Source organism: Haliotis rufescens, unplaced genomic scaffold (genome assembly GCF_023055435.1).
Source record: "Haliotis rufescens isolate VD_foot unplaced genomic scaffold, xgHalRufe1.0.p SCAF_2, whole genome shotgun sequence".
NCBI classification, from domain to species: domain Eukaryota; kingdom Metazoa; phylum Mollusca; class Gastropoda; order Lepetellida; family Haliotidae; genus Haliotis; species Haliotis rufescens.
Window position 1 is genome coordinate 24,090,321 of NW_025963890.1, and position 18,040 is coordinate 24,108,360.

General features: G+C 38.2%; 1 protein-coding gene across 8 annotated transcripts in view; it reads right to left on the bottom strand.

Moving 5' to 3' along the window:
* Window positions 1-18,040, bottom strand: part of LOC124146188 (eyes absent homolog 1-like) — a 152,852-nt gene that overhangs the window by 24,086 nt on the left and 110,726 nt on the right. For 4 of the 8 annotated variants that reach the window (XM_046516359.2, XM_046516355.2, XM_046516356.2 and 1 more), the window contains 7 exons: window positions 15,627-15,687; window positions 12,177-12,433; window positions 10,094-10,189; window positions 8,575-8,630; window positions 3,699-3,855; window positions 1,897-2,013; window positions 290-352 (listed from right to left, as the gene is read on the bottom strand). In XM_046516359.2, coding sequence (XP_046372315.1) covers window positions 290-352; window positions 1,897-2,013; window positions 3,699-3,855; window positions 8,575-8,630; window positions 10,094-10,189; window positions 12,177-12,433; window positions 15,627-15,687 — 807 coding nt within the window. The remainder of the gene's footprint in view (window positions 1-289; window positions 353-1,896; window positions 2,014-3,698; window positions 3,856-8,574; window positions 8,631-10,093; window positions 10,190-12,176; window positions 12,434-15,626; window positions 15,688-18,040) is intronic. The other 4 variants (XM_046516357.2, XM_046516360.2, XM_046516362.2 and 1 more) reach the window with 4 other exon arrangements.

Genomic DNA, 18,040 nt, shown 5'->3' on the forward strand with positions numbered 1-18,040 from the left:
TACTTGATTGTTAATTTAATTTGGAAGGATTAAAATCAATGTTTCAGCAACATTCAAGGATAAGTAAACAGGGCCATTGCCCTTGAACATCAGTAAAGAACTGTTCATTGGAAACAGGAAGCATTACAAGTCAATAAACACAATATGGCAGCATGGTAGATTAATATAACAAACAACCATGCTGTATAGACAAGGGGTGATTAGTCTGTTATAACACACCCTTTACAATGAGTAACTTTTCACAATCATTTACTTGTTTCACTATGAGGAAGAAAGGTGATTGTCTTACCTGTGCTACCATTCTCTTGTTTCAAAGGTGGGGATGGACTTGTTATGTTATATTGACTCTCTGCTGAAAAAGACATATATCACATGACTTCATGTTCTAGACATCACAGGTTTCTGTAACCTACCAAATTCAAGTAATTAATCTAAAAAGTATGTTAGGTTTGAAGACAAAACATAAGACTTTAATATTTGTATGAGAACGTCTTGAGTTCGAACAACTTTCAAAGTCTATCTAAATGATATCATTTCTAATGTTTCCAGAAATGAAAGGACTGCTCCTAATACCTTCAACCATGATATAATCATAAGTGCACTGAACTTATTAACATGCTGCACTGGGTCTTGTGCTTTTGATGAAATCCTAACAAATACTACATGTAAATTGTTATTTCTTTTCTTGCACTGGAAGCTGAATTTAAAAGGGCCATGATTCATACATCATTACAATTCTTCTTCTCTGAAAACTACAGCCGACACTTGAACAGTGGAGCCCTGAATAGGATTTATCAGTCAGTAGGTATGTTCAGGCACTTCATGATCTTTAAGGCTAACTTCACACCACCATTTAGTTATGTTTGCAGGTTATGACCTGAAAGGAATCCTTGATAGAATACAAACCCACAAGCTTTCCAGGAAAGGAAACACTTTGCTATGATTCTTTATAGATGACATTTTAGAATAAACAAATCATCGACATGAAGCCAACCATGTGTGTCGGAGATTCATCCATCAACTTAGAGATTTTAAGACCTTTCAAAACCTACATTTACAACCCAGGCAAAATAAAAGCATTTATTTGAGGTAGACAATATGCAACAGGACAAATTACAGGCCTTGTTGGGAATAAATCAGCCTGTAGCGCATCCCCCTGTGACAGACCTAGCGGGCTCTTCACTGGTGGCAGGGGTGAAAGAGAATTTACGAGGGAAGGGTCAGATGTGGTTCCTTCTCAGCTAGCAAGGACAATGGCCACCAAGCGATTGTCCCAATATAGGGAGTGCTATTGTAATGGTCGGCAGTATTAATCTGCTGGCGAGATCTTCTTGTCATACTCCACATCAAAATGGACAGCATTAAAACTAGCCACGGAAAACTAAGGACAAATCTGTCACACCTGACTGGGCACAAAATCCACCTTGATCATAATTTCAAATCCTTATGATCCTCTTGTGATTGGTTCTGATAAGGAGGTATAAGCATGTCACATAGATGTGTTTTCTTGAAAAAATATGTTGTTGAAATCACCATGAGACTGCAGAATTTCATCAGTTACAGCTGCCACACTGAGATTGGACTGAACATGAATATTTATACAATCCATTCAAAATCTCACACAGCTAACTTCCCATGTAACAGGCTGACAGAATATACAAAAGGAAAGGTCCGGGACTTCAGCTGATTCAATCCTATCTCTTTTCATATTAAACAACCATACAACCTCCTAAATAGTTTTGCCTTCGTAATTAAAGTTCCAGATAGGCTATGATGGAAGTACTAGGTAGGGGAAGATCTACCAATACAGTGCCGATATCTGTTCAGTAAGACACAGTGAACTAGCTTGCCCAGTAAGTGGGACTGGAGACTAATGAAAGTGGTGGGGAGACACACCTGCTTCATGCACACTAGGTGTGAGTTGTTGGTCACTGTGTTCACTAGACAACTGGCGTAAACTGTCTATTTGGTGCCCATGCAGATGATACAGTCCATTGGCACACTTTGTTGAGACTAGAGAACAAACAGCATTGTTATCACAATATATTCACCAGTATACCTTTGAAATAGGGCTTGAAAAAAACCAGAACTTAGAGACATAAAATTCAAATTGTTACCTAAGCTATAAAATGTACAAAGAAAAATACAAGGAATTTATGAAAAAACATTTTGGGGCATTTAGAAAGGAAGGCAAACTTTGAAGTGAAATATATTTGCTAAAAAATTAAAACTTTAAGTGATTGAAAATGGAATCTTTCTCATCTTCCAATCAAACTATTAGATAAAAATAATAAATATCAGAAGCCACTGCAAAGGTATGATATGGCAATGCATTATAGAATACTTCAAGAAAAAAAAGGATTCTGAGATCTTCTATCATCTACACTGAGCATCAGCTAAATGAACTTCAGAATGAAAACATTATAACAAAACAAATGTCAAATGACAGTCAAGTTTGTTTGGTCTGAAGTACTTGTTTAATGTAGGCATTACAAAATGTCAAATCAGTTCATCATCATTCAGTCATCATGAATTGGGCCATTTTGTTAACAGATTCCCATAAACAGGCATTTATCAATTGAATTGTAAGACAGAGGACATGGATACAATGAAATGTCAAAACAATTGGCCATCCATTGGAGTGCATCATGCTGTTATAGTCGGAGGAGCTGATCACCTCTTCCAGGGTGGGACAAAGAAACAAACTGCACCAGTACACATGAAGGAGGAGAACGCAGTACCTCAAGTGAGTGGTTTGCATACTATAAAGACACAGCAGCACTCTGGCAGCTGGACAGACAGAACATAGCAAGAGCATACTACTACATGACAACTAGGCCAGGATTCAAGACTAGCACACAGGGTGGGGGCGGCTACAAATGATCACTGCCTCATGCCAAGCAAATCCTACAGGCAATAAATGAAAACACAACATAAAGAAAAGTAATATTCCTACTGACATCCCGATAACATCAGCTATCATTTGGATAAAATAACTAAAATAACTGAGACATAATTGCTCAGATGATGCCTATATATGTAAATACAGATTGCAGTGTGAAAACCATCACATTGATAATGGAAATACATATTCATGAGAAAACTATATTTCCTGAAGAAATGAAGGAGGCTAGGAACAACAGACATGGTTGGCTTATGATGTACATAAGGGCTAGGCAATACCTCATTACATATTCAGTGATGCAACATGCGATAATGTACCATATGGGGGCTGAATCTTAAGCAACTTACTGTTCAAACATATATAAAAAAAGCGTGTTTACTCAATCATTAAACATGAAATATCTCATTTATTTCCTCTCAGCTTTCATGCTTAGATACTGCAGCAAAAGCCTAATTCTGAAAAGTAAATTTTGTCCAATATTGCTGTGTGACTATAATCATGAGGTGCAAGTCACGAGTGCATGTGAAGATATATATGCATGCAGAGGCTTCTAAACTACAAGCAGAGTCCTCACAATCAAACAGCAACGACTGAAACAGGTGGACCATCTTTGCTGCACCAACACTGTCCAATACACTTAGTACAAAAATGACAATTGAAGTATTAGACATGTAACTGGAAATGATCAGATACGTTTTTTCAATCATGCAAAACAATTACACGAATGTAAAAGCCTGATTTTGAGTGGTGCAATCAAAGAAGGTCCACAGACATCAGTACTGGGTGTACCCACCTGTGGTGGTGGTATTGGGGACATCAATGAGTTGATATGTCTGTGTAGAAGGCACTGTGGAGGCAGTGGACACTGACGTTGTGGGGATGTTGTAGGGGTACTGGGGATAGAAGCCTGTACTTGTTGTGCCATAACCAGAATAGTACCCATCTATGGCCTGCAAACACAACACAGCAATTGTACAGCACTCACCAGTGTACATATCTTGAATAATGGTAGTAACATTTATATTAATGTGTGTGTATGTGTGTGTATGTGTATGTATATGTTAAACAACAGTTGGCATCAACATTATAGATAGAGCTACGGGTGGAGTAGGAATTCACTCAATATGACATCAAACTGAAAATCAATCTATGAGAGATGATTAATATTTTACATAATTTCTTTTGTCAAAGTTTAAGAGATATTTCTATTTTGTGTACAGAATTTATTGAAGTGAAAAGTAATAATTAGCAACATAGAGCATTCAAAACAGTATATGACTTCCCCAATGGTCGATCAGTGGACAATGGAATAGCTACTGGTTAATCAGGTCTGTATACATGATGGGAACACAATATTATTCAACACAGCAAATCCTAATTTCAAATATTGCTGGACAAGATCGTGATAAAAAACAGTTCACTGATAAATTAGTAACTAAATATTGACATATTTGATGTTATTTCTAGGACAAATTTCACATTTCCTTTCAACACACATACATCGGACAAATAGTAATTCTGTGGAAGAGCCTACAATAATGAAATATTGATGTGGTGATTAAAGGTTGAAAGTGATAATTTCTGTCTAATGAGTGTATAAAAATAAAATGCATCTGGTGCCAGCTCTGGCAGCTTAATACTGTGAAATCCATGGGCCAGAAATAGTCCCCCATCTGTTACCTGCCTGATCCTATTCATAATTCCAGCTGACTCCTTCATCACATTCACTTGCCTGTCAACTACCAAACCAACAACTAGGTAATGGCGGACTTTCATACCAAAAATATGTGGCAAAAGTCAAGTGTCTCTAATAATTGACCTCAGCCGGCAAATCCAAGTGCCTAATTTTCCCAATCAGCGTCTGTTTCACTTGTAATCAATAAGCCATACATCACTGAGGACCAGAATTCGATGACATTGTCTCAGACATGGACAAAATTAACAATCCGATATTTTCTGAAGCGAAATCTTACTCAATATCTGTCTAAAATGCTACCGTGTCTGGGAATAACAGGATTCAGATTGCACTACTACCGTTGTGTGTCACAAACTGTATCACATGTACACCCTGTACTACAGGTACAACAAAATAACATTAGTCCATCCATGGACAGCCCTGTTCAGCACATGTAATCACCTGTCTACGCATATACCGTCCTGAGTTGTACAATTAACACACAGACCTGGTCAAATCTAAGTGTTCCTCCTTACTACCTGACCTGTGATTACTATGTGCCATACTCTCACCCCCTACAGACATAAGGACAACACTGCAGTAGAGTTGGTGATTATCACCACACAGACACAACCAGGCAAGTCGGATCAACCTGGCATTTAGTTCTTCTGTCCTTATTAATTTCTATGAGATATCAATTACGCTGAAGTATTATCAATATATATTGATCAATGGAAATATTCACACAAACGAGCACTGATCAAGTAAACTACTGCAAAGGCCACAAGTTCACTAGTGGTTATTGGTGACAATTAGAACAAAAAAGCTAAACTGTCATTGGCCAATTTGACAGAGCCAAAATTAATTTACTTCAAATCAGCATCCTACTGGAAATTGTCATTTATTGTTACAGAATATTATCAAAACAAACTGGGCAGAAAGCCTTGAAGTTATGACACACAAATTACAAATTCTTTTGTTACACCTAAATGATGGCAAAACCAATCAGCATAGAAAACAAACAGAACAATGGGGAGTGTGCCATATCATTGTGATGTGAATGAAGGCTGGTTTTGTCTTCTTGTTTGAATTCAGGCCTTGTCTGCCTTACAAGGTGTTCTCATTGATTATAACAGTGACAGGTACGTGGATTGTCCATCGATTTCATTCTGCCTGCCTCCCCATAAACAAAAGGTAAGTTCACGGCTGGTGGAAACAAGTGTGCTGCAGGGTAACATGATACCGAAAAAAAGGAAAAGAGGACATCCAAAATGGCGACAATTGTAGATTTATAGTGCCACAAGCTGTCTACATGGCACCTTGGACAATAGTGGGAAAAATTACTGCTTAGCTGTTTCAGACAAATGCTCAATCTAAAATCATTTCCGAGTTGATGAATAGTGCTTGTCATTTAGGCCTTTCCTGTTTGGAGGAAGATCTGAAGGTCCCCTATACCGCACATAGTTAGGGGAGGTCCAAGAAGGTTAGGAGAATGAGCTATAGCATGACTAACATGGGCTGAATGTTTATCTGAGAACTACAAGATATGCATCAATTCCCTCCTCTGGCGTTATTAATGACGAGAGCCTAGCAATAAATACACAACAATTTAGCATGTATTACTACAAAAGGAGTGAATATCTCACATAATGGTTATTTGACCTGGCATTTGATAGAGGAAGAATGACTCTTTCAGTCATCAGCTAGGCCAGCTACTGATTCATTCGAAATTCAAATACATAATTGCTGATAGAAATGTGTAGATAAAAAAATCATGCAACCATGACAAATACTTTGTTTCAGACATACCCAAGTGAATACTGATAATCAATGTTCCAAAAGTTTCAAGGCACAAAATATATCTCAACCAGAAATAACATCCTGTGTGTTAATTATCATCATGCACCTGTATAGGCCCATCACTGATGTGGCGTGGCCTACAGAGTCAGATAACTCTTCCAACTCACAAGGAATAGCAATCTTTTAAACAGTGACAATCCTCTCACTATTTTTAAAGATGTGATATATACAATGCAAAACTATGACCCAGTACCAGTCAATTATGTTTCTGCCCCAAACCGACTATTCTGACACCACCAGGGAACAAATGTTGGTGCTGTACTGCACTTATTTATGAAGGGGTCTTTGCCTGTTTTGTCCTTCCAAGCTTGACATTAAATCAGTTGCAGGGCTATGGATACTGTAAATGTAAAGCCATATTTGTAGGCACATTAATCAGACATTATGATGACAGCACACATATTCGAAATATGCTGTCATATTGCCATCACATAGGGAAGCTTAGAAATGTTCACAGATGACTATTGTAAAGAAACATGTCATATAATTCAGATGTACATATTGAAATAACATGGCAATGTTGGTTTTATTTGTGACTAAACTAAGTTTAACTTTCCCCAAACACACACATCCTTCATGTTGGTGCGGTGTATATACAGTTTGTCAATATGTTGTCATGGGAGATATAATGAAAGTAGAGCTATGTATCAAATTACAAGCTTAACTGTCACCTTGCATTTAAGATGGCCTGTATTTGCTCTCATTAATCTCAAACACAAACACCAAGCAGGTCACAGTACAGCAAATAGGGGGACTTAGTTTGTTTTGTTTGGTGTCTAATGCTGCACTCAGCCATATTCCAGCTATATGACAGCAGTCTGTAAATAATCAAGTCTGGACCAGACAATCCAGTGATTGATGTCATGACCATCGATCCACGCAATTGGTGTATGGTGACATGCATCAACCAAATCAGCAAGCCTGACCACCCGATCCTGCACAGTCGCCTCTTACAGCAAGCATGGGTTGCTGAAGACCTATTCTAACCCAGATCTTCCTGGGGCTAGGACAACAGGAGGATATCACGATATCACATCATGTGTGCGACCATATACACAGGAAGATATCAAGATATCACATCATCTGTGTGACCATATACACAGGATGATATCGCGATATCACATCATCTGTGTGACCACATACACAGGATGATATCACGATATCACATCATCTGTGCAACCATATACACAGGAGGGTATCGAGATATCACATCGAGTGTTTTAACATAAACACAGGACAATACCTATTTTTCTCTCTCAACATTTTGCCATAACATAGGGTAGTGGGTGTGATATTATATGTATCCTAATACATGGGTCAAATCATAATGTGTATGATGATACATACTAGTAGTGATAAGGTGACAATTTCATAAATAAATTCAACTTTGTATGAGTTTTTGAAGGTGCCAAAATGTCATATATGAAAAACAATGCTGTTTTAAAAACCTTTTTCCTAGTTGGTAGGCCTGAAACATCAATATCTTACATAACTATGGCTCTGCGTATCGCAATGTTTGCCATGGCATCGATACAGCAGGATATCACATATTCAACTTGTACATGTATGTATTGTCACTGGACACTAGGAACCGATACACCATTAATGAACTATACAGGAGGTTATCATGCCACGTTGTCTATATCTGTTTGTCTGCACTTACAGATGTATGCGAACAAATCACCATGGCTATGTTAACATACAAACACACAAAGAAATCACCATATTATATTATGTATGCCAATAATATATATATGTATATGTATGCATTAATATACAGGATATCACGTTAGCTATGTTAACATACATATAAAGAAGGATATCAACATCCCATATTACGTATGTTAATATTTATATTCAAGTACAAATATATCAATCCATCACATTTCGTACGTTAATGTGTGCATATGCATAAATATGCAGAGTTACTAACATATCAGTCGGTTACGTTAGCATACATATACAACAGGATATGAGGACGTGACATGGCCCGGGTCGAACTGACCGGTGACAGTAGGACAAGCGACATAGATACCTGATACACACAAGTTAGAAGAGAATATACCTAGTACTGAATTGCCAGATTTTCTGTATACAGAATGAGTCAGGGATAGCAGTATATTCTGCAACTTACCGTTTGTGAGGTAAAACTTCCCGCTGTGTTTGTGTAAGGGATATTTGTATTAGGGCCTGAAAACAAACAAAAACAGATCAAGATATTTATTCCATAAATCAGAAAACATGGATTAAGAGAGCTGTCGTCTTACACAAGTGTAAATATAAGGGGTTTTCATGTTGCACACAGCATAGTACTTAAGTGGAGGGCACACATGCATACTGCTAACTTACTCTCAAGTATACAAACTCACAAACCTACAGTTCACTTGGAACATAAAAGCGACATTCAAATCGAGGCAAATTTATAATTTGTTTCTATTGTTAGTATTTGTTTAGGCATCATGATGTCTTTACACCCTGGTTTCCGGGCATACAGGCTAAACACGACCAATACAGAAGGCTATTTCTCAGTGTCAAATTAGCTATTCATGCTTCGTACATGAGAATTTAAATTGCGGAAAATACACATTAAGGTATCATTTAAACCTTTCGAAAGGTGGATTACATATTGTAAAACTTTCAGCTTCTATAGGAGGAAATTTATTGGGGCCAGTGACAGGACTATTTTAAGATGCAGGTGACAGGCTGAGCTGTTGAAACATGATGCCCCCCAACACAGGTAGAGCTTGGGAGGGAGGGCATGACCTTTACCCGCCGCAAGGTGACCAATCCCCCAACTTAGGAGTCGAAATATATATCAAAACGATGGGGTCAAGACAGGTATCATAAAATAGGGTCAAGATATAAGTATTCTTTTCAGGTTAAAAAAATTAAATAAATACTGCAAACACAATTTTCACAACATTTGAGCTAAAGTTCACAAAAAAGTATCTCCTATTGTAAATAATGGGTTACATAAGATACTCGCAAAGTAATTTGTGTTGTGCTTTCAAAGCATATACACAGACATTCAACAGAGTAGGCCAGCAGTATCACAAACACATTCATAATCAGATATTGCAATAGAGAAACAAATACAAAATACCTTAATAATTCATATTTCATTATTTTTTGGAATACAAAATTTAGGCATTTATGTCCAGAACCTAAAAGAAATTATCTCAGATATGAAAATGCAGACCCCTGCCACTTGTCCTACTGATGCTGTGTAGGGATGGAAGCTGGAGATACATATGGCATCAGTGTTAGTTAATCTATGATGGATTAGCAGTAGGTAACATGGCAAACAAATGCAAGGCTAGTTATTGAAAGAAACAAATGACATTAATCTAGCTCAACATGCCATTCCATTTGAAGCACAGCTCACACACACTCCAAGCTGCCACACATTCACCTAGCACACAATTTCTTAACAGTATAATATGCTCAAAGAATGGCCTTTTCATTCACACAAATTCTACTAAAATGCAAATAAAGAGGACTACATACCTCTAATTTCTAAGGAAAGGAGAAGTTCTACAGGATTTTGCTAAGCAACTAGCATGGCTTGAAGTCAAAGAAACCAAATATAATTTTACAGTGACTTAGAAAAAAGAGAAAAGTGTAGTAAATTTGATGAAACTTGGTATACGAACCATAATAGCTTTGGCTTGGTTGATTTAAAGCATTATATCCTGCCATATAGCTAGGAGGCGACACGACTTGGCTGGGCTGGGTTTTAAGTTTCCCCACTGAAGAAGAAGGAAAAGATGGTGAGGGGAAAGTCCATGAAGCAATGTACTGCTTGTGTCACGTCCCACTCCTACTGACACATCCTGCCACTGTATTTCACTCCCGTAACTACTCCTTTCAACATAAGTCCAGCGCCAGAAATTGTCCCTAATCCTATATTCCTTCCAAACTGCCCAATAGTTAAGGTATCATAAAGAAGAGTAGAAATTTGCCATTTTGTAAGGATTTTGCTGTATGTTATCATTATACGGACTAGTAGACTAAAACAGTTAGTTTCTATTGCTGAAGTCATGTACTGGCACATTCAATGTTACTTTCACCCTTTACTTGTTTTTAACAACATAAAAATCTTTTCATTTTCAGTTTTCTTGTGAATATTTTTGGTTTCTACAGAATAATATTTCAATGAATGTGAGAAAATATCCAAATCAAACTACAGAGTTTGCAATGAATAACGCTCTCCCTATGACCACTATTTGTGGAGATCGATTCTTTGTTGCATCCTTTGGAGGTGTAAAAAAGAGGATTCACAGCCTTAACAAAGTTGATTTCCCACAAGAAAGTCGCAGCATGGCTGGTGGACAAAGACAGAGCAAACCCAACTCATTCTGTTAAGTTGAAAAGCATGTAACATGTGAGTGAGTTTCAAAGACGTCCTATCGTGAGCTACAACTTCCCCACCACCCCTCAGACAGAATGGCGCGTGTTGCTCAACATTGTCAGACTTCCTCGTCTCAGGACAATATACCCATCATAATCAGTCCTTTCAACCCCACCAGCACATAAATAGCCTCTCAGCTGATCACTGACAGCTTTCTATGCATACAACACCTCATTTGTTAGAAAAAATGCTTTCCATTCAAGACCAGTCTTTCATCTGAGCATCTTACATGGGTGCCAACTCCGACCACTGCTGGAGGGTACGGACAGGTAAATCAGCTACAAAATTGCTTCTATTCACACTTTCCATAGATACATACCATCACTGCAAGCAGTTTAAATTACTTCTCAGCTGTGACAAAAAGCTTTCTTATAGTAACATAGCCATGCTTCGTAGAGTACACAATATCAGTGTTAATTTTGTGCCTTTTACGAAGGACCATCAACTTAATATAAGCAATGTCCATATACAAAGTGGAAGGAGTTGAATAGCCACTGTGTACATACACATGTTAATCTCTTGAAGTCAGGCACTATACCATGATAATTGAATTTGATGACATGACTACCAAGAACAGGGCTGCATACACCACACACATATCTGTGTCAGTTTGGGGCAACAGGCAACAAATGGGTTGGGGGGAGAGTCAAATAGAACATATCAGCTGGTATAATGGATTTGTCAACGCCATCAAAATGCAGACCATATGCAAGGCAAGTGAGAGAAACTTAATTAATTCAACAAGTAAAATGCAGTACAATGTTAACTTCAAAGGTAGCAGTTCCATCATTACATTGAACACAATTCTTTTGGCTTGGCTTTAAAAAGATATATTTATCAGTGTATCCTAATTGTAACCATAAAACAAAGATATATGTGTGTATGCAATGGATAAAGGGAACTGGTACCTTTGAAAATATGGTAAACATTAGAGTTAAAAGAAACTTAAATGTACAACATTGAAAGAAAAGAAAATTAGCATAATTCTGTTGACTGGAGCTGTATGTCTCAAACATCACAGCACTAAAATGCTGTCATTCCCGACCAACGTGGATTGAGACAATCAAAATGGTATGGTACATTCACAACATGAAGAGGAAAGAAAATGTTAAGAATAAATTAACAAAAATCCATTCCAAACTTCAATGGACTGAATCCATACCAAACTTCAATGAAATCATAAATTTGTGTTACGAAAGGACTTATCATTAATTCACTGCATTTCTTCTTATTAGCATAAAACATGAATAATTCTGTTTGTTGCCTGTGTGACAATATTAAAGTGTGTTACAATACAGGAAGAGGAAAAGGTTGCGACAACTTACACTCAGTCCCGTAGGCAGAAGGCAGCATGCTGTAAGGGTTCTGGCCACCCTGATACGGGTACCCCGTTGATGGAATAAAAGAATTTGAACTTTGCCCACCGACGTAGGCCATGTTGTTTTCTGTGGTGGCAGTTGTGGCAGCAGCAGCGACAGCAGCAACAGTGGCAGCAGTGTCCTGTGTGGAGGCTGTTGTGATGATGCTGTTCACCTCAGCCGCTGCTGATGTTGTAAGGATTTGAGCAAACTGGCCAGCAGTTCTGTTATGAAGTAAAACATCATAGAGTAATGAATTGTCAAACTTGCACAAAACTGGCTACAGATATATAGGGCCTGTTCTACTGATGAGTAGTTGTATCAGTTACAATATAGCAGAGGCACATAATGTGAGACAACTCCGCTGTTCTCCGACTGATGGTACAAATATGCTGCTACATCACCATGTGATGAGAGGCATATGTCTATCACCGGAGCTGTGAACATCCTTGGTGACTTACAGTTAGAGTATATGTAGGGAGAAGACACCAGCATGTCAAGGAAGTTATCATACAAACCTATGTCATTAAACCAAGTGATACAAGTAGCTTTGTGTTTCATATAAGACGTAATGGATGATAAGCAGAATACGAATCTAGGCATCATATGAGGTGAAGCAGTACCTGACCAACCATACATTTACACTGCACCCATTAAAAAAGGGGCAACTCCCAGCTACATAACAATTCATAGATATGTGAATTAAATAGTTGATGGGAAGAAGTCGAAATTGCATTTCTTTTGGTCACTTTGCAGGACAATATTTCCAAGTTATATTCTGCATCAATGTCGGGGAAACATGAACATATGAAGGTACAAAACCTAACAAGAGGGGCAGTTGGGCTAAATTAATCCCGTAAACCTTGAGCAAACAAGGAGCTTGACATTGTCAGCACATAACACTCTTTACACTTGGGGAGTTTGACTTAAATTAAACCTGTTTACTCAGGACAAAGAAAGTTTGACAAGTTTAACCCACTAACCCCTAACAAGACAAGCAAAGTTTGCATCGCCCCAGCTTTGAATTAAGGCAAGTTTAACCCTTTAGCCATCAACAAACCAGCAAAGTTTAAATACAGCTTACTGAAATAAAAAGTCTGGCTCTGGGCAGGCAGCAAATGCCAGCATGGCAGCTCAGAAAGTTTAACCTAGGGTCTACATAAAGTGCGGTCCCTTGATGGCAGGTCAGTCTCAAGTGGCGACCCAACACAGCTAAATACCACTTGATTGCACCTATTAATTTGTACAAAGTAGCCACTCACATCAAACAGACAGGTATCTCATAATGTAGGATAAGACTGGCTGTTCCAACCAATACAGACTTCAACCTGTGAAGATTTACATGCACTTGAACCGCTCAGTAGTCACCTAAACTAGCATCAAGCTGGCAGCCCAGGCCAACACTTTCATGGGGCTTTGTGAACACCAAGCCCCTCGAGTCCAACACAGACCGCCAGCTGCTCAACACTATCTACCTGCTTCACTTAGTTTAAACGATTATGCACAGACATAAGTTCTATATAATTTTAAAAAAAGATTTAAAAAAACAAAAAACAAAGTATGATAGGGCCCCTATTTAATTTAAGAAATGAGGAAAACCTTATCAGCATGAAAATTCTCACATTTGGGATTGCACTTACATCACTTAATGCATAGGTAGGGCTAAAATGTGTCAAAAAGACTGATTTTATAGGTTCTCACGAAGCGTTTCGCTAATATTTGAGTGAGAATGGTTTTATGCCGCTTTTAGCAATATTTCATCACGGCGGAGAACACCGGAAAAAGGGCTTCACCCATTGTACCCATGTGGTCAATTAAACCAGGTTTTTCAGGGCATGATGAGCCTACACTTTAACCAACTGCGCTACCCAATCGCCCCCTTATATTTGAACAAGAGCAAGTTTTTGACCCAGGATGATTTTCTCAGGAGATGTAGATAAAAACAGTACAAACATGTGGTAATAAATTCATCTTGGTGCATGGACTTTCTCTTGAAGTTTGAAAATTGGTCTTTATCACATATTTTAGCAATGCTTATGTATTTGGTCATGTGAGAACTAAAAAAAAATATATAATGCAAGTGTAAGAAAGACAAAAAAGGTTTGTTGTCAGCCATTTGAACTTATATGATAATTATCATACCAATATTTCAAAGTTTTCCACAACTTTCAAATTTGACATTTCCAGGGGGTCAAATGGGGAGTACCGTTATCCTTTCTTCTTGAATGGACTTTCTTATGCCCATGAACATGAGACACTGTTTGTGCAGGTTTGGGTCACAAAGCTTCAAGTATCCAAAGTTTGTTTCAGTAGTAACTATTACGTCAAGTAAGACACACAACTAAAGTGTAAATTGTCAGAAACTAATCCTACAATTGCTCAATGTCCATTGCAAGTGGTTGGAGATAAACAGGACTTCTATGAATAAAACAGATGATTATTTTCCCTTTGCCAGAATCAATTACAACATCTACTAAGTATACTGTGTAAATAACACAAATCCATACATCAGCCATAAATGCTTCTTGTTACGACCAGTTATTTACTGGAAACATAGAGGTTCTGTCATTTTTTGCCATAATATAAACTCCAACCTATTAAGCCCATGCCTATAAATTTGCAAATAGCCCATTCCCAATGTGCTGTGTTCTCGTAAATTTAGGGGAAAACCCCATAGCATCCACTTTAAAAAGTCAAACCAATGACCCTTCGACTTGTTACCATGACAACCACCAGAATTTAATTTCCCTTATTCCACACTCGACAATCAATTTCATTTTCTAGGCTGTCCCCAGCCATGCTAGGAAATAGTTTTGAAAGTATATGACCAAAATTCAGCCATGTCTAACGAGTCTCTGAGGTGTCATAACACATAGCCATTATTGACAAACTATCATCGTAAAGCATCATACTAAAACCATTTAGCAATAAGCAATCTTTCAAGAAAATTACCCAAGCCACTTAGGGTCAAGTCGGGGATCAATGGAGAGCTTCATTGGGGATAGTCTGGGAGAGAGAGGCGGATAGAGCCAGATCAACCCTTCCCACAAATGCTCCAAGTCCCTTCACATGAATAACATTTGCCTTATGAGCGAACCTTCATTTGGCTAGATTGTTTACGATTAGCAAATCACAGTCGGAATTGGAGTTTAAACTGCCATAAATCTTACCATATTTGTAAAAGATTTGGACGAGGTTGGAATATTTCACTGCTTTCTACACCACAACATTGACCCTAGTTTTAGGTAGTTTATTGAATATTTTATGCTCTCTCTGGTTCACTGTTGTTTTTTACATTCATCATCATTAGTAAGTAAGATTAAACAAAATAATGTTTTTGATTGGGATGTGATATTATATATCCAACAGTTTAATACTGAAGCATATCCATAAAGGTTGAAAAGATTAACAACTCACTTATAAAAGTTGGCTGGATATGTAGAATTCTGGAAAGTTGGAGAAGCCTTGTTTGGATCAGCTGAAATGAAACAAATATATACAACATATTTATAATAAAAATAAAACTATTTTGAGAAAGCATCAATCCTCATATAACCCTGCTGGTTTTTTATATTGATTTGAAGACAAAATTACATTTAACTCACAGGAACAGTTATTTTTTGGGGGTGCCTTTGGCATATTCTAATGAATTATCATGAGCAAGCTAAACCCTTTAACCTTCTCATATCTGTGTGCCAAGTATTTAATGCCATATTCCCTAATTTCTCTCCAGTATGACAAATCCACAGCTTCAGATCAGCATGACACACAGCTTGCTTCTGCTGTCTCTACAGTCGGCCATCTTCACCTCATCATAAGCAGCACTAACAAAGCACAATTAAGTAAGTGCTTGTTAACTGTGAACACCACATGCCAGCTGCTCCTTGGGGGTCCCCCACCCCCTGCTCCTAGTCCCCCAGCAGCTGGGCCCACCTCCCCCACCCCACTAGGTCAAGACTGACACCCCCAGGGATGTCCTGATTGTCCATCCTGAATCGCCAGGTAGGAAGCTGAGGGTCATGGCTTTGGCACCATAAATCAGACTGATCAATCACACTTAAAACAAGGAAAACATGGGAGCCCCACACGATGCCAGTAAGTGCCTACATGTATTGAAGTGACTTCTATGTTGTTAAGACCTTGTAGAAAAATTAAACACTGAATTAATGTCCAGTGTACATCCAAGAGTATTTAAAAAATCATTAAGAAATATATATAATTACTTAAAGGATAGATTCAATATTTCAATAACCTATGTTCAAAATAATATACTTTCTTTTAAGATTTCTAGTTCACCAGGTAATTTGCGTATTTCTAATAATATCCGGACTATTTGTATGAGAGGAAAGGGGGCAAAAATACAATTTAACATGAAAAATAATTTTGTATGTATAAAGACGATTGCCACAGCATGCAGACAACAAACAAGAAAACCATTGCATACTTAACTGCGACCATTTACCACTACCAGCCTGAGGATAAACCATGTAGACATTGCCTTTCTAATACAACCACTAACTTCCCAATTTCCATCTAAACAGAGATCCTTTTAATCATCCTAGCCCAACATCCAGGTTTCAATGTGCGTTAGTCCATATAAAGTAGACCAGTGATTGAAATGGTGGGCAAATCAAAACAAATGGCACCATGGAAACGGTACTGGAGACTCACTTAAACAATTAATAGAGACTGAAAATCACCATCAATCCCATAATCTCAATATTATTTGTGCCAGCTTCATAATTAAAACATGTCTGTTTGAGAAATCCCTAGTGGCACAATAACATCATGATAATCAATTCCAGCATAATAGGAGTTGTACCTGGTCTACACTGCTAAGCTGTCATATGGGTTGGGTGTATCAAACTGGTGGCTGAGGAAACAGGTGCACCACACTGCACAACACATTCAAAACACTTGCAGAGGAATACTGACAGGTTCAAATCACAAAATTGACTGAACATTTCTTCCAAAAGGAATGTAGGATTTGGGATAGGAATACACTGCATATATTTCATTAACAGGTTTGTCTAATATTGGTAGTCACAGTTGGCAGTTGAAACAGTGGAACCTTAAGAGCATAATAAATGTAATTAAAACTTGACAAACAGTGGAACTGGACAGAGTCAGTTTTGTTTAAGCTGCAGTCATTAATATAACAATATCACATGAGCTTGTATATTCAAGCCTGGGGCAGCAAAACCACTGTTCATGAGAAAAATAAGCCATGCTGTCTGGTATGTCACACACCCAACCTGGCGACACAGTGTGACCATCACATTCCCTTTTAGGAACTTGGGGCGTATTCTGTCCCTGAAATCCCATGCAGCATGTTGACCAGTGCACTAAAACATAGTAATTCATGAAGCAAGTTGTTCCCTCAATGATATACCACCCCAGTCCTTGATCCCAGCTGTGTTCCCCCTGTCTACCTGCCCAGTCTCTGTTCCCCCTGTCTACCTGCCCAGTCTCTGTTCCCAGCTGTGTTCCCCCTGTCTACCTGCCCAGTCTCTGTTCCTAGCTGTGATCCCCTGTCTACCTGCCCAGTCTCTGTTCCCAACTGTGTTCCCCCTGTCTACCTGCCCAGTCTCTGTTCCCCCTGTCTACCTGCCCAGTCTCTGTTCCCAGCTGTGTTCCCCCTGTCTACCTGCCCAGTCCCGATTCTCTATTCCTAGCTGTGTACCTCCTCGGTCTAGATGCCACACGCACATTTTAGACCATCAAGCACAAAATTCATCTAAAAGGGCTATTTTTTATGGAAAATGTGATGAAGACGGTCAAACTGACAATTGTCCAAAATAAAAATTCTGAAAATCTATTTGTTTCAATTT